Here is a 23,754-nt window from a genome sequence, read left to right as displayed (position 1 = left end):
GGGGGGTGCTAGAGAGAGACCTGCAGGAGATTCTGAATATACCCGGCTAATGGTTCCCATTGGAGGAGATAGATGGGACCTGGCTTAAGTTTTCAGACATTTCTGATTGTAACATTTTCCTCAGATGAAATCTCCTCCTAACAGCTCTCCTGGAGAGGAAAACACAAGGTGAAGTGCTTTAACTGGTGAGGCGGGTCTGCAAAAGAAAAGTCAGTCTGAGAAATAACAGTCATATTGTTCCCTTTTTCTTTTAGAATATTGTTTGATTAAGTCTGACACCTTGAGGCAACATCTTTATCTAAATGGTGTTTAACAACTGTTTGACTCAAGCATTGTCTCTTAAATTCTCTATAGCTCACGGCTACAGAGCTTCTTTGTATTCTAGATGCAGGAAGAGAAAAGATTTCCATCTCACATTTGGCTGCTTCTTAGGTATAGCGAGTGAGAGGAAGATGCACCTGCAAGTGGAGAGCAAATAAATTTTGGCGCGGCTGTTGCCGTGCGTTGTGTCTCATGTGTGAAATTGGTTTACCAGCAGTCTGCTAACTTCCCTCCTGTTCATTTGCTCAACAGGAAGCTGAGTGCTTAAAGCTAAGTAGTAGCAAGCGTCAGCTGAATATATAAGAGCAGTCAAATCTCTAAAAGCAGATCTGGTCTAAAATAACCACATGTGAAGCTGTAGTTGTTGCCCTTTGTTGTTTTTTTGTTTACTTATTTTTATAATAAAGTTTAAAAAACAAGGGCACATATGCAGCTGTGCATTGTTTTTTTTATCTTAGGTGCAAGCTAACCATTTAATCTTTTGATCTTTACATCATATACTTGTGGTTAACAGACAGTGTGCTGGGACCCTCTCAAGCAGTCACCGCAAACCTAAAAGGTCACGAGGTGATTAAGAAATTAATAAAATAGAAAAAAAAAATATTACACTATATACTACTATTTGCAGCAGAGTTAGTTTTTCTTTTACTTCTGTTTTGTTTTTAATTTGTGTTTTCAGTTCAGTTTAGTTTCAGTCCGTTTTCAGAGTGGGTTTGCTCAATCAGTTTAGTTTTTATTGTTCAAAAATGTTTAGTTTTGGTTTCATTTTTATTCATTTCAGTGTCAGTTTTCTTTTTTTTTTTGGTGGTGGTGGCGGGGTTACAATACAATACAAATCTATTTACTTGTGTAGACATCCCAGTCTCAATGAATAAAATAATATAAATAAAATAAAATAAACATGCTTGTTGTGTTGACAAATTTGACCAAATTGACAAAGACTTAAACTGGAGACATTTCCTGTATATTTTATGTAATTTTAGTTTGTTTTTCGGGGTACAGAATATTGTTTCAGTTCGATTTTTATATCAGTTAACAAAAAATGCTTTTTCACGCCTAGTTAAATTTTTTGTTTAGTTTTAGTTAACTATATTAACCTCGGTTTGGAGTTTGTACATTGTTTTTTAACTAGCAGGAAATGATGCAATACGTGTGCTGTGCAAGGAAAAGCCAACTGCGACTTCAGAATGCCACTGCCAGTTAATCTTGTTTTCCCAAAAATACACCAGTTACATTTTGTTTTCTGAGGTGTTCCTGGAGCTGTTTCACCACCATCAACAATTTGTTTAATATTTTGCAGCTGTGAGAAACTCCTCCACTTCCTTTGCGCATTGAACTGACGGAGAACAGTCGACAGCACATTGCATTTCTGTTTTAGTATGTACACCTCAACTTCTTTGACTGTATTTTGTCACTTTTCCTCTAATTGTGAATTTGATTTCACAGCTACTCTTCAGCTGAACTGCTCACAACCATCAGACATCTCTTCATTTAAAGGGGTCATCGGGCATAAACGTTGGAAACCACTGTACATAAAAAATGTTTTCATCCAACTGATTTAATATGCATTTAAAATGTTTTGGTTTTCAGAAAAAAAAGTTCATTAAAATCAGAATGTGACTAACAGTAATGGAAACAGACATAGCAAATAAATAATGACGTAGATGATTTTAACATCATTCAAGCTAAAAAATGGCAAAAGACGAAAACAACAGCAGTGTAGACCGACGTTGTCTTGCTTCCTCTTGCACTGTTTTAATCGCACCCTAATGGAAACCACCAAATGTTTATCCTGGTGCGTCTGAGTCCTTATATTCACAGTAGTAGATGGAAACATGCATTAATTCACACTTTCTTTTCCAAAATGTGCGCTACATTTGAATGGAAACTCAATCATAAACTATACTGAGACGGTGCATGTTGGTGTGAGCCGCGGTGTCTATTCAACATTACTCCTGATTATTTTCTTTGCTGTTGGTACATGTTGTTGTGATGAGCTTGGCTGAGCAGCAGCACCTTCGTGTACACTCTGATCTCCCTCACATTATGAAAACACTGTCAACACGACAAGCCAGAGTCACTCAACAATAAGGCTGCAGGAGAGGGACAAGGGCCAGGAGCAAAACAGAGGTGTGATCTAGCAATATAAAAGGGATGACTTACAGTGTATCAGTGGTAAAGTCATTAAATGGAATGTATAAGTCACTAAGTGTTATGCTTGTTATAGTCTCTGGCCAGGAAGAATGAGATCACTGTAAGTTATGTCTAAACAAGGGTATTGTCAGTGTCAGGAAATGGAAAAAAAGGATTCCTTGATCAAAACTGTTCAGGTCAAAATAGTCATTTTAGTATTAAAATAGAATATTTTCCAGTTCAGGTGGTTTCACACTTGGTTGTTCAAACGTTTCTTCAAGTAAACACTTTGATTGCCAGTGTTATTGTGCCAAGAATCTCTTTTGCAGTACTGTGAGAGTTCACACTGTAAATGTTGATGACGCATGTCTGAGCTGAGGTAAGTTTGTGGTTAAGCAGAGGTACAGAACAGAAGAGGTCATTTAAAAGGAGAATATAGTTATATACTAAAAAAAGAGGGGAATATTTCCCTGGTTTATCATTTCACTGAGATGCCCTTCTAAGACACTGACCGGGTACTTCACTTTCTCATGACACTGTGCTCTCCTGGAGACATTTATGTACAGGAAAAGGCCATTTCTGGGGCACACAAAGCCAGGAAGGGGCTGAGAAAAATGTTATGATTGCACTCAGTTAGCCCCTGCTGCTTTCTTTAAGGAACATGTTCGACCTAAAAGACAAAGTTGTGACAGAAGGCAAGGCAGGAATCTTTAATGACTCGCCCCGAGCACATGGTCAGAGCAGATTCCTCATTAGTCAGTATTAATACACAGTTCTTGGACACTTGAGTCAGCCACCAACAAACGATTAAAGCCATACTCCCTCCTTTTTCACAGGAATCATGAGCTATCTTGGATCACTAAGTGCAGCTGTTTCGCTTGGGTAGCTACAGGCCTGCTGATAGTCTGGAGGAGTCCTCCACAGTGAGCCAGAGCAAGTGCACAAGCCCAAGACAGTTCAGGCTTGTGACAACTCAATCCTGACAAAGTGGAGGACATTCTTTCAGGAATGTCTTTAGAGGTTTATTTTGAAAATAAGAAATGAATTAGAGGGGCATGTTATAGTGACACTCCACAGCACTCAAAGGCAGGAAGAAACTTATCCGCTTATCGTTGTAACTTGTCAAACATCCTGTCAAATCTAACCACAGAAGCAGCAATTGTGTCTCTGTTTCCCTACAGCCACGAAACAAAAAGCACCAACAGTTATATAAACCACTCAGAACAATTTCAAAGAATTTCGAGATGCTGGCACTCAAGATCTCTTTGAAAACGGCATCTTACCCCGCAGGCACTTGTGAAGCGGCAGGTCAGCTCTCCCCTCCTGTCTAATCCAGTCAGCTGCTCAAACTTCTGTTGTTTCTCTTTTGGCATCTGGCTTCTGCTCTGTTCTGGTCCCCCCCTCACCAAGACATCTTGACAAGTCTTCACTTTCTGTTCCTGTTTCCCTCTCTACTCTTGTTTCCCGTCCTCCTCCTCCTCCTCCCCCCCTGCAGTCTCCCCACTGTGGACCTCCGCCGCAGCCAGCTCCCATAGCGTGTCTGAGCTGACAAATACCAAACAAAAGGCGCCACGTAGGTCAAAAAACATGTTATTATTTTTGTGATAATGTTTACGCGTTATGGAAAATTACCATTTGACCTGCTCCTCACCTTATTTTGGGCATTACATTTGATATTGTACAAACAGAGTTGACCAGCTAGCTGAACGGCTGGAGCCGAAAGGAACCCAAACGTTGCCAGAGTAACGGCGCGTTTGATGACGTCTTCATTCTTAACTTTGTTAACGGGCATTGTGGGAAACGTAGTTCCTCCGTTTGAACAAACTTTGTACTGCCTACATCAAAACAAAGAGTGTTTGCTGCACTGGAAGTTAGACTACTATCATTCTTAACTTTTATTAACGTAATTTACTATTATAATACTCAACGTTCAATTTGTTACAGCTCTTTTTACCCCCTTATATGCCAAACATCTTAAAATACAGGTTTGTTTGTTTTTTCTTATAGTTAAATCTCCCCCTTTTCTCCTTCTGTATAATGTCCCAACTTTATCACTGATATATTTCACACTAAATAAATAATTAATCAGTCCAATCACATGTGAAAATCTGTTCTGGGAGACTCGATAGCTATTGCACCCATTTATTCTCTGAGGACTTGGGGAGTTATTATGGTCTTTGCCCTGTGCTTCGACCAACATCATGTTACATCCATCTAACAGTTTAGAGGTTTGAGCAATAAATGAAACCTGACACAGTCTAGGAATACTCCTCTTTAATCACAACACAATAAAACAAGTTTTTTTCAGTAGCAGCACAATAACATTTCCCCGTAGTTCAGTTGAACCATACGCTACTGAAAAATAGGCAGAAAACGTCCAAGTCGTGAAATGAAAACACATTTCAATTACATGTGATTAAATACTGTACAAGGAATTATGACATCCAGTTTACAGATTTATTAAAGCAATACACAAACAGCTGAAATCTTCAGAGAATCAAATACAGGCATTTCTCTGTGTAGCGATGATCTTTAAAATAGTCTCTGTTCAGGAGATCCTCAACAACTTGAAATGTTGTTTGGGGTAAATCCTTTAAAATGCAAATGGTTGGTAATGGATGATAGGGAGTCTCTTTCTTGATGAAAAGGACGTAATGAAATGGTCTGTCATGTCTTTTTCCTGGGCTGGTCACAATAGGGTACATTTTCTAGTAGAAGACTCTCTCTGGGTCGAAGCACTGTGAGAGACAGAAAAGAAAGGTAGCAAGTACATACCATTAGGAAATATCATTAAAATGTCATGGGGAAGACAAGTCAGCATTCCTGGTTTATATTCTACTTTCTAGCACGGTACCACATTTATAGAAAGAGACAGAAGAGGAGAGAAATAATAACATACACAGCTTCTTTTCTCCCACATGTTCCAGCTGTATCACAGCCTCTCGAAGGACAGCTTCCACATCTGAGCCCATTTTGATCATCTGTAAAAACAGAAGGGTAATGAGCGTGGATGGACTACGGGACGATGAGCCTTTCTGCTGCACTGTCACTGTACCTTCTTAATGTTTTCTTCTGACGTTTCGTTTTTGTTTTTCTTGAACTCCTCGTTGATCTTTAACCTTGCAGCTTTGTGAGGGAAGAAACAGTAATCAGAGGATGCATTCAGGTATACTGTAAGGGTTGGTGACATAGCCACAGACGAAGAAATCAAACCAACTACTTAAACTCACCTGTCAGTCCTATGTTATCATCTTTGAATACAGACATCCTCGTTCTGTGCAGCGTTTTAAACACATGTAGCACCTGCATTCACACAGACAGTCAGCTTTTAGCAACTCCAGCACCTTAACACTTGAACTGTAGCAGTTGTGGTTAATAACAATGTCATTTTAGCGACCTACTTCTTAGAACATACAAAACACGTATTTCTATAACAAACCCGACTAGAGGAGCGAAAAGGAAACATTGTTTTAGACATATTAAGTTTCATCCTCACCTTCAAACGAGTGCCCATCTTGACTTCTTCAGCTCACATCCGGCATTGGAGGAAGTACCAACAACCAATCAGTGAAGACCTTAGAGTGACGCGTTTGGGCAGCCAATGAGCGTCCGCTGTGGTTTGACGCAACCTGACGCAGTCTGACGGTCTCTGCGCCAACATGGCGGATGAAACGGCGAAGGCGCAGGCTGCCCAGCCGGGCGGTGACACGATATTTGGGAAAATCGTACGCAAAGAGATTCCTGCCAACCTAATCTACGAAGACGACCAGGTATGCATTGAACATGTTCGCTTATGAACTCGTCTGAGTGCTGTAAGTCTCACAGCTCCTCGGCGTTGCAGATCATTGCAGGTTAGCTAAGGTTAGCTACAGGCTAGCTTTGCAGAAACTGCTACTTTAGTTTTATGAATATTAAGACTTGTTTTTTTTAATGTGTAGGTCTGTTATCACATAATAAAACCAAACCAGTACTGTGTGAGGTGTGGTGAGGTGAGGTGGTGCAATGCGGCTTGCTCTCAGGTTACATACATTTAAACCTGAACAAGCATTAAAAAGGTTTTTTTTAACAGGATTTGACTGTTTCCTCACCGCGGTTCAGCTGTAGTTCTTCATGTTATTATATATACTGTCAGTGGTTAGAAGTCATTGCTCATGGCCTCATGCTACTGTGGCTGCCACTTGGCATCTGCAGCCACTTGGCTCTCCACCCAGGTGTGACTCTGTTCACTTGGCCAAGTCTGCCTGCTACAGTTGCAGTCCTTTTTTAATATGTAGCCACTACAGACTGTGTGTGCGTTCATGTGTTATTACTGCTCTAAGTTGGATAATGAAATCAGCATTCGTGAACTATAGCACTTAATTCAAATAAAACCTTTAAATATGTCCAGACAGAAGGATTCACAGCGAGAAACACCACTGTCTGTCAAACAGGCTAACACAATAACTGTAGGTTTGTATGATTAATGGCTGCCATTGATAAAACACTACATTATTTGTGCAAGAGAGAAATGTCCCCAGTGTATATTGCACAGTCATGATGTGTCGTAGTTACTGCGGTTCCATTTTATACATCCTGATTCTTCTCCTACTCGATGAAGGTGAATAACATTCAGGCTTTATGCGGTTTTCTGTCTCATCTACCTGACAGTCACTTTACAGACTGAACCACTGCCAGCATAATTATATTTAATAAATGTAGTGTTCTGTAATTACTGTTCTGTATGTTTAACTCTCACACAACCGCGTAAGCATACAACCTTCAGTCACATTCATAATGTGTTCACATGAGAATCTTTCCCATCTTTACTTTCTGTAACTGTAAGATTGCAGTAATGGCCAATAGTGTTGAGACACATCATGTTTTTGCAGATATTTTTTACCAAGAATTCACCATGATCCAATTTATCGTTTCTTTGCAGTGCGTCCATGTGTTTTGCTCACTACAGTGAGTTTTACTCATCGTGCTGTAACAGTCTTGGTGCAGATTCTCTCCATATACTGTATGTACAGTAAACGAGGTGGACAACATATTAGCAACATCTTTAAACATAATGCAGGAACAAAAAAACATATTGAACTAGTACACAAACAATTAATGCAGAAGTCACAATACAAATGGAGGCAGCATTTATTGCATTATATGTTGTAGATGTTTTTAAATGTTCTGGTCACCATGTAACAGCTGTCTGCACGCACAGGCTAAATTCTTCTTACTTATTTGTTCTTTTGTATTTCAGTGTGTGGCGTTCCCTGATATTTCTCCTCAAGCTCCCACTCACATCCTTGTCGTCCCAAAAAAGCCAATTGTTCAGCTGTCACAAGCGGAGGAAAGTGATGCTGCAGTAAGTATGATTTCATTACCTTCTTTTCTAGCTTTCAATTGACTGTAAAATGTCCACTTTCAGTGATTTATCCGACGAAGTTCTGTCAGTGACCACTAGATGGAACCCTTTACAACCGACTACATAGACGTATTTTCGCCTCACTGTCATTCATTCAATCTCTCTCTGTCTCTTAGTTGTTGGGCCACCTGATGATCGTTGCAAAGAAGTGTGCTCAGGACGCGGGCCTGTCTAAAGGCTACAGGATTGTCATCAATGATGGACCTGAAGGAGGCCAGTCCGTCTACCACATCCACGTCCACGTCCTTGGGGGCCGCAGGATGGAGTGGCCCCCTGGCTAACCTCCGTCTCCCAGCACAGACCATCCTCCTATCATTGTTCACATCTGTGGTCTGACAAACAGTGATGTTAAATTTTGACTTAAACAGTTTGTCATGTGAAACGTGAGTCAAATCAAAACCTGGAAATTCATCAATGATAATAAAATGCACTTCACAACAACAGTCGTATTTGTCTTTATCTAACTGAATGCATTTGTAGAAAGTACAAAGACAGCTTAAATATGTTTATTTATTTATTATTTGTGATACTGTTGGGATTTCAAGCACCGCTGCTCTCTTTCCCTTGGTGCCTTTTACAAGAACTTACATTACAGCATAGCCTGCTGTTACTGATGTTAGGAGAAAACTAATCACTGCAGCTGAAGATGGGTTTAATGGGTCTGTGTACAGTACGTTGTCTGCAGTAAGAGACTTTGCTGCTGTTGGTCTCACATAATAGTTTTTCATCAATGAGATCCACTTTGTCAACCATAACCAAGGTGTCATCTACTGTAGGCACTCACACTGGTTAGGATTTGAACCTTTTGTAGTAAGCACAGCTGTAGCTGACGCTGTCGATTGAACATGCTCATTGTTACTTACATCATATATATCTGAATATAAAGTAACCGGGTCTAAAGTCTTAGTGTCAAATTCGATCTGGGGAATGATAAATGAGCATGTCTAATTTTTCTTGTTTTTACCCCACTAAAGGTACCCTTTGTCTTTTCTTGGATTAAAACCTCCCTGGCAGTTTGGGAATAAATAAATGAGGTTTCAGTACTGGAGACACTCTATATGTGTATGGTGGCAAATTCTAATTTTCTAAAGCAGAATCTCATAGAAATGAAAAGTCAGTCCAGTTTTTGTTAATGCCCAGGCAAATAAAAACAGAAACAAGTGAATGGCTCTCTTTTATTAACAGTAAGAAACAATGCAGGTAGTTGAACAAATATAAAATGCATGAAACATCCATAAAATATTAAACAAAAAATAAATAAAATGGTGGTTTTTCTTTACAAAAATGACAAGAAAAAAAAAAAGATAAAGAACACTGATCAGATGACACATGTAGAATTTCAAAAATAAACATGTACCTAGCATTCACAGTCCCCTAATTTCATTTTTTTAATACAACATGGGGAGAGAGAGAAAAAAACATGATTAGAGGCTTCATTTGTACAGACAGAATAGTTCCAGAGAGGCAAGGCATTCACTTCTGATATCAGGCAAAGTGATATCATTCTTTGTCCAACCATTTGACATTTGATGCAGCCTTTCACTGCTTCTTCACTACTTCTGTACGAAAAAACACCACAATCTGATGTGCAAAATAAGAGAAATATCTTTTAGACAACTACATCTTTTCTATTAATCAATGCCCTCCTATAGTCAAAATGGGCACTTTGAGGCATTGAAAAACATTGTACAGTACAGTATAGAGAGAAGGAAATGAACATGTATTCTGGTACCTAAATTCACTATTGCAAGAGTATCTAAGTACTAATATACTGCCTTGTCATCTTACTCTAGAACACAGACTACAAGCTGAAGAGAGATTCAGAAAATGGTTAGTCCCCATAAAGTAACTAGAAAAGCAGCAAAGTCAATGAGAAAGAGGTTAACTATACTGTCTCTGAAATTGTAGTTTCAGTACACTGGAACTTCCCCCCCTTAGTGGAACAATGCAAAACTATATACACTGATATGACGCCATGTTACAAGTGAAATTCATAAAATAAATGGGGAGCTTATAGTATTGTCAAAGATGTCTTCATTTCTACTCACTGATGTTCCTCAAAGAAACATTTTGACCCCCAAAAGGCCTCATTGTAAGTTGCCCATGTTCAGACATTAATTCAATCTTTTCCATGTTCAGGTTTTGTGCATACGTGAGCTCAAACTCATTAGTGACAGACAAAGAAATGCAAAGCATTAAAAAGTAAAGGTCTACAATATTTACAATACCAGTATCTAAATATTATAAAATATTTAGTTTAAACAGTTCTTTTCTTTGCTCATCGTTGCTAAGTTTAAAAATAAGTCACATCACCCGTGGCTGGAAAAAGTAGAAAAAAGCCAATTGGAAATCATAGGACACTTGAGTGGATGAAGCTAAGGGCACTGCTTCTCTCACGTCATGTCACGTGGGCTAAACAGATACGGCAGCAATGATTAAACTAGTGTTTCCTTATAATAAATAAGCTTTTTCATTCTTTGATTTGTTGACAGAAAAATGGTCTTGACATTCAGAGAGGAAGGAGAGACACATGAGATGAACTGCCGTATTTGAGAGAGCGATTCTCAGGCTTTTGCACAACAGATGAATTTCTAGAAAATGACATGGTCAATAAACTTGTTTAACTTTGGTAAGTGATTATTTTGAAAATGATCATTGGTTTCCCAAAGGCTTTTACTATTGTGTAAAACTACCATTCAGTATTAGTAAGATCAACACAGACACCAACTTGCAGGAAGAAAGCTCTCAGCTCGGCCCTGTACATGCTACTGAAGTGACAAACTTTGTGCAACACTTTTTCGACTATTGGGAGAGAAGGGAAGGGGAGAGTAAAACATAATGGGTGGAGGAGAGCTAGGTGAGCACAGAGATGGTGAGGGAGGCACTACAAATCCTTTTCAGCAGAGTCAGTTTGAGAGATGCATCAATGGACGGTTAGAGTTGTGAAGTATCTAAAACATCTGCAATTCTGCTTGATTTGTGAACTGTTGCAGGTATGAAGCCAGCTGTGTGACTGTGTGGTTTATCAGGGTGGTTAATTAAGGCTGCTGAAATATTCTTATACTGAACAAGAGCTAGTAAATCATTGCAGTGTACTGTATTTCCTCATAGTGTAAATAGAACATATTTTGCAAGTGTTATTTTACAATGCATTCTGTTGGTCTGAAAGAACTGTAATAAAGTCTTAAAAGTTGTATATTATTCGAGGGAACGGGCTGCTACTATCGAGGATGTGTTTTAAGGCATGTCCTTAGTGTAGGTAGGGTCCAGACACATGGAGAAGGCAAGAGGAGAATACTGGAGGAGAGTGGAGACTGTACAACCACAGAGATCTGTCCACTGAGAGAGAAGAAAGTCAGGTTGACCAGTAAGCATGAGCAGCTCATAATATGACTCTATCAAAAATCCTTCATGGGTGAATCTCAGTTCCAGGGGCAGATCCACGATGCATCAGATGGGGTCTAAAGGTCAGCTGAAGCACTTCATTCCCGGCCTTCATCTCTGGTAACACTTAAGCTAAATTATGTTTATATTATACCCATAATCCTCTACTGGTATAGTCAGCAGAATGGCAACTGTTCTGTGAGAAAAACTGTTTAAATGTTTCCACACCTGCTTCATTGCTGTGAACACAGATCACCAGCCACCTGCACTCCAATCCAGACTCGTGTTTATTCACATAATGTTGATTTGAGGGACACTTTCTGTTCACTTCTGTGCGATGGCCTCTTCTCCGCTTGGCCGCCTACGGTTGAAGGGCAATCCTCCGACTCCTGTTAAACCCAGACCCGCGCTGGGGTCTCGTGCGGTCTCCTCTGTGCTGGCAGAGGAAGCCTGAACCCTGGCTGTTGATCCTCCGGGCCCAGGAAGGATCTCCGGCAGTGATTCTTTGGCTGGGGGCGCAGACCCAGGGCTGGTGGCAGAGGGGGACGTTGTTTTGGCAGTTTGGGGCTTGGTAGGGGTGGTGGGGCTGGTTAGGCCGAGACTGGCGAGGGCGTCCAGAGTCCCATCCGGGTCTACCATCACATTGATCACTGAGACAGAAATAAATAATCTTGATTTAGGATTTAGATTTGTATTTTTTTTACTTTAATTGTTTCTTATTTAAAAATCAAGAGTTAACATTATAGAGAAACACTTCAGAGGAGGGCAGTCACACGCTAGTGTAAACACTTTATCATACAGTAGTGTCCTATACATCAATGTCACATATGGGGGATTAAAGATTAATGCAGCGCTGAGCATTTCAAAAAATCAATCAGCCCTAATCTGAGCCTTGCTGCTTTCTCTCTTTGATATACATGCCCTCCTCTATCATTGATTGCCATTAAACAAATATAATGAGTCAGCATCAATAATACCCATAACTGTCTACAGCAGTTTGTTCAGGTCTGTTTCTAGCTCAGGTAATCCACATTTGTTATTAGTACTAGTGTGATCTTTACCTTGAAGCTGCTTCTCAACTCTCTTCAGTTCGAGCAGAATTGAAGAGATCTCCTGAGGAGAGGTCGGATAAAAACAACAACTATTAGCTCTTAATAACACCACACTTTTCTTGTCATCAAACATTGTTTGGACAGATAGGTTTCAGTACCTTGTTGGAGGTTTTCAGGAGTGGTATGTCACTCTCCGATCGCAGCTTATTCTCAATTTCATCCCAGTTCCTGTCCTTATCCTTAAACAGTATCCTGAAGAGAAACAACATACAATGGGGACATGTGTTTATTCACAGAGGCTTTGTGTGTTCAAAGCAACACAAAGGCTCACTGGGGGACAGATACACTGTAAATACACGTTTACATACTCATGGGAGGTGATAATATGATGAAGTATAATTACCGGATTTTTCCTGCTGTTTTGTCAACAGAGCTTCTGATCTTGGTGGACAGCTGAGAAACTGAATTGAGCAGCAGGCTGTCCAACACCGCCTGAATACACAGAGGGAAAGAAATGGAGTTTGACATATGACGACCTGATAGTGATTGCCTCCATAATTTTGATGCCGTGATCTCTGTTGCTCCTCACCTCCTCTCGGTTCCAGGTGCGTCTCCTCAGAGCTCGGGGCTCCAGACTGTCAGGAGCACGGGGGCGGAGCTCCACCGGTTTACCGTTGATCTCTGGTGCCTTATTGGTTGAAATCACAGGAGGGATCTTCCTGAAGTTGAGGCTCTCATCAAACACCCTGTCCACCAACTGGGCAAAGACAGGGAGAGATGTAGGAGGGAGAGAAGAGGTAAATAAAGACATTTTTCTCCAGTGTTAATAGAGTTAGTTAAAGATTGTTGAGAAATGAAGGAATTAGGAACTCTTTCAGAGAGCGATAAGCAGCTTTAAAGCTTTAATTGTCCAGCCAACAAAAGTTAGATTTGAATGCTATAGTACTAAAATAAGTCAACTTAATTCAAATTTAGGATTAGAAAAATGAAGGAATAAAAGTGGTAGCAGATGGGTGTAATAAATGAATACCTCTCACAGCAGAAGAAAGCTAAAAAGCGGCCATTTTTATTGAAGCAACTCATGAGGGATGGCAAAGGCGCAATGGAAGCACACGCAGTAAGGCAATGATAGAGGAAGAAAAACGGGCACCTTTCTCATGCTCTCCTGTATATCCGGCTGCGTGGGACGTGCAGGGCCTACCTCTTCCCGGGTGTCGATGGCCGATCCCGGGGTGGTGGCGGCGGTGCTGACGGTGGTGCTGGGTGCCGTGCCGGATGAGCTGACTGAGTCAATCTCACCAGCCACATCGTGGATCTCACGAGCCAAGATGGCCAAGTCCTTAGCCAGGTCCTGGCTGATCCTGCGCACACATGGGAATAACCTGTTAACCATCAGACAGATGGAGGGGTTCTTTAGGACTCAGAGTAGACATGAACACATGCAACCTGCATACAATGCACAATAACCTGTAATCACATATACATCAACAAAAACGTTAAGCTATAAAGGACAGCTCTTATTGCTCTAGCATTACATTATAACATCTTATTAAAAAACATTAAACATTAACAACTAATAGACCAGTCTCAAACAGATCAGTGCAGATCAATACCTGGCTATTTCCTCGCTGTGTGCTGTCCAGTCCCTGATATACTCCTCTTGCTCTTTCATGCGGTGTTTGACCCCCACTCCCCCCGGACCCGTCACCACGCCAGAGCCTGGGCTCGCGGTGGTGCTGAGTCTCGAGCTGCGGTGTGGGACGAGGTGATGAGGCCGCATGTGGGAGCGTCCTCCATGCTTTGGAGAATTCCGGTTGGAGCCAAACTCTTCCTCTGAAGTGGAGCCATACTCTGGCGGAAGACGTCTCCACCTGCTGCTACTGGACACTGTGAAGGTAACGGAAGGGCAGTGTGATCGTTTAGCCAATGTTACTGTACTTTATTCCATTAAAACATTTGTTATTAATGAAGTTAATAAATGAGCTTGTACACATTAGAGACTTTGTTACCGAGGCAGCCCTCAGCCAATCCAAACTTCAAATACTGTGCAAGAGGAGGGATTAAATCTGTATTCTTAGGCTGTAGATGGACTATGGACTTGAAATATACTTGATTTAACAAAGATAATAAAGATTAACGGTTCCAGTAACATGTTATTCTATGCAATGTACTGTATATCCTGCCTGAGCTAAAGTTAAAAATGGGAGGCTGTAAAATAAGAAACACTGATGAAGCAAAGCATTAGATTTTTCTTAGTTAAGTTTTGGCGTTAATAAAATCACTCTGAAAACAACAAAAACAGCAGCAAACAGAAACTCTACCTGAGTTGATCTAAAAGCGCCAACAAAAACATCCAACAAGGTACATGAAACTTCGTTAGAGCCAGGCATATGTTAAGCTGGTTCAAAAATGTCACACAACAGCTGCATTAATGTAGCTGCACCATGATGAGACAACACCGTGCTCTATCAGTCTCTCAGGGGTAAAATGGGACAAAGTTGAAGTGTGAATAGAAATCTCCACAAGGTGGAGCACTGTTCCAAAACCATTCGCTCATGGGTTTTGAGGTTTGAGGTCTAAAGTTGCAAAATGATTTGACAGAGAGTGTGGGTAGAGCATCTGGGTCTTCATCACAGCATTACTTGATGGATGTCAGGGAGGAGACACAGAGTTAACATGGCAACATATGCTAGAGCTGGGTCATTATACTTTGTGTGATGTACTAACACTGCAAACTAAGCATTTAAATCTACATCTGGTACTCCAAACTAATTTAGGATTTCATAGCAAAATTTAAATCCATAAAATGTAAAAGTCCTGAGTTTGCACGTTCCTTAACAAAGGACTTTAAATGAATTGACAGAATTGAGCTTGGTGGCAGCTTCTATTGCTGTGACCCAGGTCTGACACACACACAAACACACACACACACACACACACATTGTCTAATCAAGCGGCTACAGTTCTGGTACAGTACCCATCAGCTCGTCCTCTGCATCTCCGCCCTCAGGTTCGGGCTGAGAGCTCTCTGGACGATGACAACCAACGCACAAGTTTGTCACAACACAGTGGAAATGTTTATGAACAAATGTTTACACACTGACACATGATGTACGGTATGCAATGGTGTAGACTTCAATTTCCCTCTTCTCCTTGTTCCTATAATATATACAATATATATAATACAGAATAAAACAGAAATTAGAGATTCAGCTGATGAGCTCACCTGTGGGCGAGCAGTATCCAGATGTAGTGGTCTTAGTCTTGGTCTCATTCAGTTTGGACACGCTGTTGGCCCTCATCCTGGGTGTCAGCCGGTTCTCTGTTGGTGTTGATGAGCGCAAACCTAGACGCAGAGCCGTTTCAGCGGACAGGCGGGGTGAAGAGGTGGAGCTCCGTGTCATTGTACACTCTGAGTCACTGCGGGCTGAGATGGAGCCCAGGCGGTTCCGACGCGGCTGAGCAAGCATGTCCAGTCGTGACAGTCCCTTCCGACCAGATGGCGGCTTAGAGGTGGAGCTGGTGGTGGACACCTCAGAAGCGACAGACACCCTGTCTGCGTCAGCTAGATCCGTGTCAGACGTATCCCCAAGCCGGGCGCGGCGGAGAAGAGAGGCTCTTGTGGGTCGCGGCTGAGGCAGTGAGGCCTGCTTGTTCAGGGAGGAGGTTGTGGCTGCCTGAAGAGTGCGGCTGGTTTTGGAGGATCCACTGGTGGAGGTTTTAGCAGACCTGCTATCGAGTTTGGAATGCCCCAAAGGTCCGGAGTAGGTCTCCTGGTCTGAGGAGAGGATGTCGGAGATGGGGAAGGAAGAAGTCTGGTCATCATCGGTGAGATCCAGAGAAGGCTGGCGTGCTCTGGAGGAGGCAGAGGACGGCTGAACAGAGCGGCGTGCATCCGTCCGACTCGTCGCCTCTGCAGTTCTTGTTTTAGATTTCCTCTCCAAGCGTTCACGGGCGCTTGCGTTAGTGACGCTGGCCTTGGAAGCTGTGCTGATGTTACTCTTCTCCCGGTGCAAGCTGCTGAAGGAGCGTCGTTTCTGCTCGCTACTAGCTGATGCTTTCCTCTCTACCTCTCCAGCCACATGACTAGCTGTACTGGCCGTGTCCACATCTGACTCAGGAGAGATGGAGTCAGTCCGAGAGGGGAAGCCTGAGCCTGAACCCTGAGATGTGATGCCAGTTTTACTGCTTTTCTGGTCCAGTTTGTTTTCATCTCTTAGTTTGGCCTCCAGGAACGCCATGACAGCTTCCGTGTCCTTCAAGAGCGTAGCAGTATCCATGCTGCCCACAGAGTCACTGCGTTCACGTCCATTGCTGCCTCTGTTGATGCGTGGGATGAGCTCTGCGGGGACATTAGCGCTGGGCTTCTCAATTGTGAAGCTGCCCTGGCGCACTAGAGGCTTCCCAGACTTCTCCCCTGCCTCTCCTGCCCCACCACCTCCTTTCCTCTCCTCTGACCTCTTCCTCCGCTCAGTGCTGCCAGAGGTCCGGAGAGGAGCCTTGGATGGAGAAGATGTGGAGCTTTGTTTCCGTTTACTGGTCATCTCAACGTCCCCAGCGGGAGTTGGGGACTCCCCGTCTCCCTTGTTCTCTTTTTCCTGGGGTTCAGTGTCCTGTTTCTCCCCAATTTCTGACCTCAGTCCCAGAGCTTTGCTGCTGGATTTGGCACGGGGGTCATCCACTGGGAGCTGGGGGAGGGTCCTGCGCTTACGGTCGGTCAAACTGGAGGAGGATTCACCTCTGCTGAGGGACGAGCCAGACTCAAAGGCATCAGCTTCAAAAAGAGAAAAAGACAAACTCACTTAACTGAGATTCAAGTGCTGCTTTATACCTTAGATGCTTTTAAGTTTGGCGATTTTTAAAAGAGATTTTAAAAGATTTACTCCATTTCAACATTTAATTTTGGCCTTTTCATTCTCAAGTGACTATGTACCTCTCTCTTTGTGCAGGAAGGTGGCTGTTTCTGCTCCTGAGCCCTCTGGGTCTGTCCTGGTGTGATTGGCAGCAAGACTGGCCCACTGAGAAACCCAGCTCGAGTCAGCCTGAGGGGACACAAGAGGAGGGTGGGGGGAAGGACAGAAAGAAAAAAGAGCACTTCAGTCAATTAGCGGTGGCACAAAGTAGCACACAATATACGGATCATGAGTGAGATTAGCATTCATGTGGTGGAATTTCTGTATTTGTATTCTTCTTGGAAATCAAATTGTCTGATTTGAGGCTGCTTGTAAGCCTAAATTGGACACACCAACACCACCGTCATCTTTCAGCAAAATGAGCAACAACTGCTTCTCATTTTACATAAACAATCTATCTAAATGGCATAAAAGACTTGATAGAAATGCTGTCGATGCTCATGCACACTGTCCCCACCCTCTTATAAAATTGCCTGGAGGGCTGAGCGTGGCTCTCCTTGTCTTAGTATGATCTAGGTCACTCTCTGGGAGGACTAGCCTACTCCCATGAGCAGGCTAGGGGAGTAGAGTGGCCAAGCCATGGGAGTGACTGTATGATTCACATTACTAAAGTCAGGCATGATTCCTCATCTACCCCTTACACAATCCCTATACTACACTGGACTGAGAGGCATAATTTAACATTAAGAATAATATGTAGGGTAACTTGGTACCTAATCAAAACCTAGTCAATCAATATTGAAGTAATGGACACTTGTGTATGTATGTGTAGGAAAACATATAAGCCGAGGTAAGGCAGACAGAGAAGGAGAGAGACAACAAGGGAACGTAAACTCTGTTTAGAAAAGTAATAGTAAAGAAACAGGAACTCAACGACAGAAAGACAAATGAGCTGTAAAAGTATGGTTTTCTACCTCTTTCCCTGTCTCTCCTGTTTCCTTCCCTTTTCCTTCTTTCAGGTCTGACAGAAAAGAAGAGTCCTGGTTCTGCTGCACACCAAACACCTACAGAAATTTGAAAAAGCAGGAGGGAACAAAAGCTGACAATGTGGCAAAAGATGGACAAGTTCAATGCATGCAAATCTTATGGCATTATGCATGTACGTCTGAATTGTCATTTCTTCCATTTAGTCTTTATCCTAAAGCTATAAGTACTGTATCACCCTTTGCAATTAAAACGGAATACCCTCATGATCTATAGAGCCTAATTATATTATTCTACAGTTCTCTTGATGGACAAAGGTGAACTGAACAGACAGAAGAAGACGCTGTTGAATTAAAGCACCAATCTGCACTTGATAGTACCATGGCAACAAACAGAAATCACACACACACACACTAAGACACACGCAAACACACACACACTATTTACAAAAGGGAGAGAGAGCGAGAGCGGACGTACTGTGAGCAGTGTGCCAATTAGTGTGTCAGCTAATTACAGGAATTAGCATAACAACACTTCCAGTTTTGAATGTAAGCCCTTAGACTAACACTGACTAGAAATACACCCCACTAATTATATCACTGCTCCTCCTAAGATAACACCTGTATACAACACTTAAAGGGACATGTGCCTATTTAAAATGCCATTTAGTAAAGTTTAAATTCTGTCTATGTAATAACTTTAACTGGCAACAACTTAACTTCCTAAAAATAAGTACATATGCTTTCAGTTGCAACTTCTAAATCTGGTAGGTGGCTATTAAAACAGACGGTGAACTTCTGTCCAGAATGGTTTAGCACTATTTAAAGGAAGTCTTTTTAATTCGTACTTTACTTGCAGTGAAGGACAAAGGACATGTTAGCTTTTCCGCTATTTTTAGCCAGTAAATCTCACCCTGACACTAACATAAAACCATCTCACTGTGTTTTGCTTTGCCCCTTTCAGGCATGTTTTCTGTGACCATGAAAGACTGCTGTGCCACAAGACAGGGGCAGCAGTAAGAAACTGATGGTGGTTCTTCAGCCTCCCTGGAGCATCGTTTTCATTAAACAGGGCAGTGCTTGATGGAGCAAGTCTCCGCAGGCTATTACAGAAGCATTAGGTTTACCAATGGGACAGGGAGGATGGAGTGGTGGTCAACCAAGGGAACTGAGAGATGATGGCGCTGTTTTAGTGGCAACAGCACAAAAAAAAGTCTCAAAGGACTTGCTAACCATAAAAGTGCAAACGAAGCAGGTAATAAAGAGACCATTAACCTTGCTCTGGTCTGTTTGTGCTTGGTCAAATCCTTCTCTTTAGAGTTACTGCAGAGTAAGTTTAAATTATGCTCTTGTCATTATGCTTGCTACTTTCACAAATAACCAAAAAAGGGACAGAGACAAATGGGTTTTTTCCACATGTCTTCTGGGGTGATTAGAGATCTCAATAACAGTCCTTCAAATAACCTCAATATATTTTTTTTTATCTTCAAGTCCTTCTCTAAGGCATGAATTGTAAAGCAGAAAAACATGAATTGGAAAAGAAACTCTCCCTCAGTTTGTGACCAACAATAGTGGCTTTTAAGCTCCATGCAGTTTAAAGTTACATTATCAAAACTATATAAAGCAATGCAAAAGAAAAGACAAAATATGCAATTGAATTAATAAATAGTTTTACATACATAACATGACACACTACAACGGTAACATAGCAACAGAAAACAGCTGTAGTGCATCTACAAGGACACAGTAAAATACTGCAGTGTTGTGTAGTACAATAATGTGTCTGTTCAACTCTTGCGAATGAGCTTCAAAGTAAATTGGATATGTTGCAGTATTATGCAGAGTAGATGTTTAGCAGAGTCAGCAAAGTGCTTTTTTTATCACAAAACTAGTGATGGCATGAATTAAAAAAAAACATCTTACTCTTTTTATTACAAAAGTAATTCAAAACAAAATACAAAAAGACAGAAATGACCGTACATGGTGCAGGCAGTTTATAAATCTCTGAACTCTCCTACCTTGTCTATCATGCGCCTGGCCTCCTCTTCTTCAGGGTTTCTGTTCTCCAGTTCGATAGTGTATGTCCCCTTATCACTGTGGTCGTCCTCTGCCTCTCCTGCAGCAGTTCCCGCTCCTCTTCCAATAACTGAGGCGTCCTCGCTGGGGCTGGTAGGGCTACCTGTTGCCAGCCCGGTACTGGCTGAACTGCGGCCGATACTCGGGTCCTCTGACCTCTGCTTGAGTAGAACGCGAGCAGCTGTTGGGGCACCTGCAGTAACTGTAGCCGGTATCGGAGCTGGGACCTTACCTAGAGATAAAGTATAGAGTAAAGATACAGCTATTACAAAAACATGCAGATTCACTGCAACTTCTGCAAACTAGTTACGTTAATGATAACGTTTTGTTCAGTTTCACTTTTTGGGCAAAGTAAAATACTTTTGAACAAAACACGATAGATGTTCCCTCTTTCAAATGCACTGATTTTAACTTTGAACATTTTCTTTAGGAAAACTGTTCATAGAGAGAGTATCATAGAATAAAAATTAAATCACTGTTTCATTACCTGAGTCTGAGGCTGTAGTAGCAGAGGTGGAAATGCTGAACACCTTGGGGTGAGATGGCGGCTGGGGACACAGTCCCTCCCCACCAGCTCCTACACCCTGCAGGGGTGCAGTCTGGGAAAATGAATACGACCGGCGCTTGCGAGGGTTTTCCTCATCGTAGAACTCAATCATGAAAGCAGTGCGGGAGCCAGTGGCTCTGGACCCGCTCACTGTTATGCTCCCCCCTCCTGCTCCTCCGGCTCCTCCTCCCACGTGGCTGTGCGCTGCTTTTAGGCGTTCCTCGAGGGCATGACGGCGGTTGGCGAAACGCAGGCCCACTCCATTCTCTGAGTCACTCTGGGTGCCATCCTCATGCTTGCTGCCTATGAGGACACAAAAAAGAGATCACAGTTACTACCAAGCATTATTTGCAATTCACAATCAAATAGATGTGTTTTCTTCCCTGGGGTGGATTTAAGTCAAACAATTTAACGTTATTTATTTCAAATCACTGACATTCTTATACTGAAACCTACATGTGCTAATAACCTGTAGGATATTACATTAGCTAGCATTCTTAAATCCATATGATAACATGTGTACACAGCAGTAACATAGCAACAGACTGTTGTGCATCCATAAAGATACAATCCAACAGTACTGGGCAGTACAATACACAACAATGAGTGTGGCTGTTCACATGTCTACTGAAATCAAGCAACAAGAACAAGGAGAAGACAAACAGTCCCATATAGACCACAGCACAGAACCACATCTTCCTGGAGGCACATCCATTGTGGATACCGCAACAAGAAACAAATGTTTGCTAACCTTTACGACCTAAATGAACTATGACCTTTCGTCTGCGGCCTGAATCTAATCATTCAACTATCACAATGCCTCTTTTACCTACCACATCACTGCTATTTCTACATTTTGACTAGTCTGGGTCGAATCAGCATGTCCTCTCAATGTTGTACGAAGGCAGACAGTGTGCCACGCTAATCCAGACATGCCACCCACACGGTTACTGGCCCTGCCTACTGGCAGTGAGGGAGAGCGGCAAGGGGGAGGGGAGTAGTAGTACATGGAGGGGGAAGCAGAGTAGAAGGCTGGATGTGAGTGTGTGTGTGGAGGGGGAGAAAGGGCTTCAGGGATGGAGGAGGAGGGGAGGTGAAAGGAGGCTGAGAAAGAAAAGGAGAGGCTGGACTGGGAAGGAGGTTAGGGGGAGAGGAAAAGAGGGTGGATGGGCAAGGAGAGACACTGGATTAAGTGGAGAAAAGAGAGAGAGAGAGAGAGAGAGAGAGAGAGTGTGAAGTCTTAACTCTAGGAGGCTCAGGATGTATTGCCACTACAGTTGACAGCCACTCACACAACACACAATCAGCCAGTCAGTTAACGAGCCAACAGTCAAGGGTGTCCGAGGGAGACAACGGGAGGAAACACCACATGACTGTTGTTGCGGATGACTGGACGAAAACACTTCTACTTCACACACTTTCAGAAATCATTGCAAAGGTGTGGATACTGGAATAGCTGTGTTCCATGTTTGTATTTACAGAGTGACTCCCGCCAATGAAGGATTGTGATGAATGCCAATCTAGAGTGATGTAAAAGTCACATGAATTATGATTTGTTCATACTGAGGTCGTACTGCAGAAATTTAGATCTGTAACTGATTTAGGACCATACATGAAAGTGGTCCAAATCAGAATGGAAACGATCAGATTTGATGAGATTTGTGCTGTTCACACTGTCAAATATGAGCAAAACAATCAGATTTGGTTGACTTTTGCCTGCAGTGCAAATGCAGCCTAAATGTCAAGATATCTCAGGCTCTGTTGTATCTTTTTTTAAAATCCCACAACTTCATTAAAGTACAATATTCAATTGCTGGAGCAGCTCTTGAGTGCATATTTGAGTCTGCAGCTCATTTGTCACATTCCACCATCCACCTCCTCCATCTTTCCTGTCTTTTATCATTGTTTGAAACTCAATAACGCATACATTTCATAAAAAAAGAAAAACTGCATTAATGGAACGAGAAAAGAAGGCAGCAGAGCGTTACAGTAGCTTGATCAGCAGATAGGTAGACAGAGAGGGGCAAGTCTTTCATGCTGAGTGCCCCAGACAAAGAAGCTGTTGGTAGGGCCAGAGGAGAACAGAGGTATCTGTGAGAGTCCAGAGCTCTGCCCCGCTCGCCCCGCCATGACTCACAGTGGAGCTGCTCTCTGCGTCCACCGCTGGGCGTATGCACACGCACGCGAACACGCGCTCGCAAACTGAGCGCCCGACACAGGGATGCACTTAGCTGACATGCATGCACAGCCGCACAAACAGACAAGCAAACATGCAACCACAAACGTACACAGAATTGTGCTGAATGTGGGCTTACAATAGAGTGCAATGTGCACACACAATGTGGAAGTTCAACCCTTGTGACTGTTAAGCATTAACTCCTGCTGCGAATGAATACCATTGTGCATGAAATACTAATCAGGAATCAAAGTCGCAAAAAATAATCTTACAATCTCAATAACATTTCAGATCACACAGATACAGAATTACACTGATCAGAGTCCACAGATGTTCAGATCTTTCAATAATACACAGTTCATATTCCAACATTGACTGAAATAACAGACAGTATAAAGATTTATCTTCTACATTGCTCCTTTCAGCAAGAAGAGAAAGACTCACCTTGATGTTTACAAATCAAAAGCTTTGGCTCAGTTGCCTCCACGCTAAACCTCTGCCTCTCTCTCTGCCTGGTACCTCTATGACACACCCTGAGCACATCTCACACGCCTCTTGTCGCACATGCTGCACTGCTTGTCTGCAGATCAGTGCTGAGCACGTCTCAAACACACACATACAGCAAACGCAGACACGCAGATTTCAGCTACACAGATCCACATGTGAGCAGCCCGTGCCGCACACACGCCCTCAATCAGCGCTCAAGTGCGTTTCTCACACATGCTCCGCAGCCTTCACACACACAGACACAAAGACGTGCTATTTGGAAATGTATTTCTGTAAGTCCTTTCTCCCTGACATCATTTGCATCACTGTTACTATAACAAC

General features: G+C 42.3%; 4 protein-coding genes across 12 annotated transcripts in view; 1 reads left to right on the top strand and 3 right to left on the bottom strand.

Moving 5' to 3' along the window:
* Positions 1–4,198, bottom strand: part of dync2li1 (dynein, cytoplasmic 2, light intermediate chain 1) — a 9,735-nt gene extending 5,537 nt beyond the window's left edge. Inside the window, exons 1-2 of the mRNA XM_035663831.1 lie at positions 4,106–4,198; positions 3,910–3,999 (exon numbers count right to left, since the gene is read on the bottom strand). Coding sequence (XP_035519724.1) covers positions 3,910–3,999; positions 4,106–4,119 — 104 coding nt within the window. The 5' untranslated portion in view covers positions 4,120–4,198. The remainder of the gene's footprint in view (positions 1–3,909; positions 4,000–4,105) is intronic.
* Positions 4,199–4,713: 515 nt separating this feature from the next.
* Positions 4,714–6,029, bottom strand: lyrm7 (LYR motif containing 7). The gene is made up of 5 exons (XM_035663175.1): positions 5,951–6,029; positions 5,685–5,757; positions 5,510–5,580; positions 5,354–5,435; positions 4,714–5,192 (listed from the first exon to the last, which is right to left on the bottom strand). Exons 1-5 carry the CDS (start codon positions 5,966–5,968, stop codon positions 5,122–5,124), a joined length of 315 nt encoding a protein of 104 aa, XP_035519068.1. The 5' UTR covers positions 5,969–6,029; the 3' UTR covers positions 4,714–5,121.
* A 37-nt stretch (positions 6,030–6,066) lies between these two features.
* On the top strand, positions 6,067–8,298 carry hint1 (histidine triad nucleotide binding protein 1). The gene is made up of 3 exons (XM_035663174.1): positions 6,067–6,224; positions 7,691–7,795; positions 7,972–8,298. Exons 1-3 carry the CDS (start codon positions 6,114–6,116, stop codon positions 8,134–8,136), a joined length of 381 nt encoding a protein of 126 aa, XP_035519067.1. The 5' UTR covers positions 6,067–6,113; the 3' UTR covers positions 8,137–8,298.
* A 718-nt stretch (positions 8,299–9,016) lies between these two features.
* Positions 9,017–23,754, bottom strand: part of cep170aa (centrosomal protein 170Aa) — a 38,805-nt gene continuing 24,067 nt past the window's right edge. For 5 of the 9 annotated variants that reach the window (XM_035663164.1, XM_035663161.1, XM_035663162.1 and 2 more), the window contains 13 exons: positions 20,691–21,053; positions 20,146–20,435; positions 18,119–18,208; positions 17,225–17,333; positions 15,518–17,065; positions 15,269–15,319; positions 13,905–14,178; positions 13,442–13,673; positions 12,881–13,048; positions 12,695–12,783; positions 12,450–12,543; positions 12,301–12,352; positions 9,017–11,889 (listed from right to left, as the gene is read on the bottom strand). In XM_035663164.1, the coding sequence (XP_035519057.1) occupies positions 11,564–11,889; positions 12,301–12,352; positions 12,450–12,543; positions 12,695–12,783; positions 12,881–13,048; positions 13,442–13,673; positions 13,905–14,178; positions 15,269–15,319; positions 15,518–17,065; positions 17,225–17,333; positions 18,119–18,208; positions 20,146–20,435; positions 20,691–21,053 (3,686 nt within the window). In that variant the 3' untranslated portion in view covers positions 9,017–11,563. The remainder of the gene's footprint in view (positions 11,890–12,300; positions 12,353–12,449; positions 12,544–12,694; positions 12,784–12,880; positions 13,049–13,441; positions 13,674–13,904; positions 14,179–15,268; positions 15,320–15,517; positions 17,066–17,224; positions 17,334–18,118; positions 18,209–20,145; positions 20,436–20,690; positions 21,054–23,754) is intronic. The other 4 variants (XM_035663167.1, XM_035663166.1, XM_035663168.1 and 1 more) reach the window with 4 other exon arrangements.

The sequence above is a fragment of the Morone saxatilis genome, unplaced genomic scaffold (assembly GCF_004916995.1).
Source record: "Morone saxatilis isolate NCDOM2014 unplaced genomic scaffold, NCSU_SB_2.0 Contig19, whole genome shotgun sequence".
NCBI classification, from domain to species: domain Eukaryota; kingdom Metazoa; phylum Chordata; class Actinopteri; family Moronidae; genus Morone; species Morone saxatilis.
Note: the sequence above shows the minus strand (reverse complement) of the source record. Positions and strands in the feature narration are given on the sequence as shown.

Coding starts and splice junctions, on each gene's coding strand:
- hint1 (XM_035663174.1), top strand. CDS start 6,114: ATGGCGGATGAAACGGCGAAGGCGCAGGCTGCCCAGCCGGGCGGTGAC. Junction 6,225..7,690: donor TAATCTACGAAGACGACCAG/GTATGCATTGAA, acceptor TTTGTATTTCAG/TGTGTGGCGTTCCCTGATAT. Junction 7,796..7,971: donor CGGAGGAAAGTGATGCTGCA/GTAAGTATGATT, acceptor TCTGTCTCTTAG/TTGTTGGGCCACCTGATGAT.
- lyrm7 (XM_035663175.1), bottom strand. Junction 5,436..5,509: donor CAGAAGAAAACATTAAGAAG/GTACAGTGACAG, acceptor CTGTTTTTACAG/ATGATCAAAATGGGCTCAGA. Junction 5,193..5,353: donor TGTGGGAGAAAAGAAGCTGT/GTATGTTATTAT, acceptor TGTCTCTCACAG/TGCTTCGACCCAGAGAGAGT.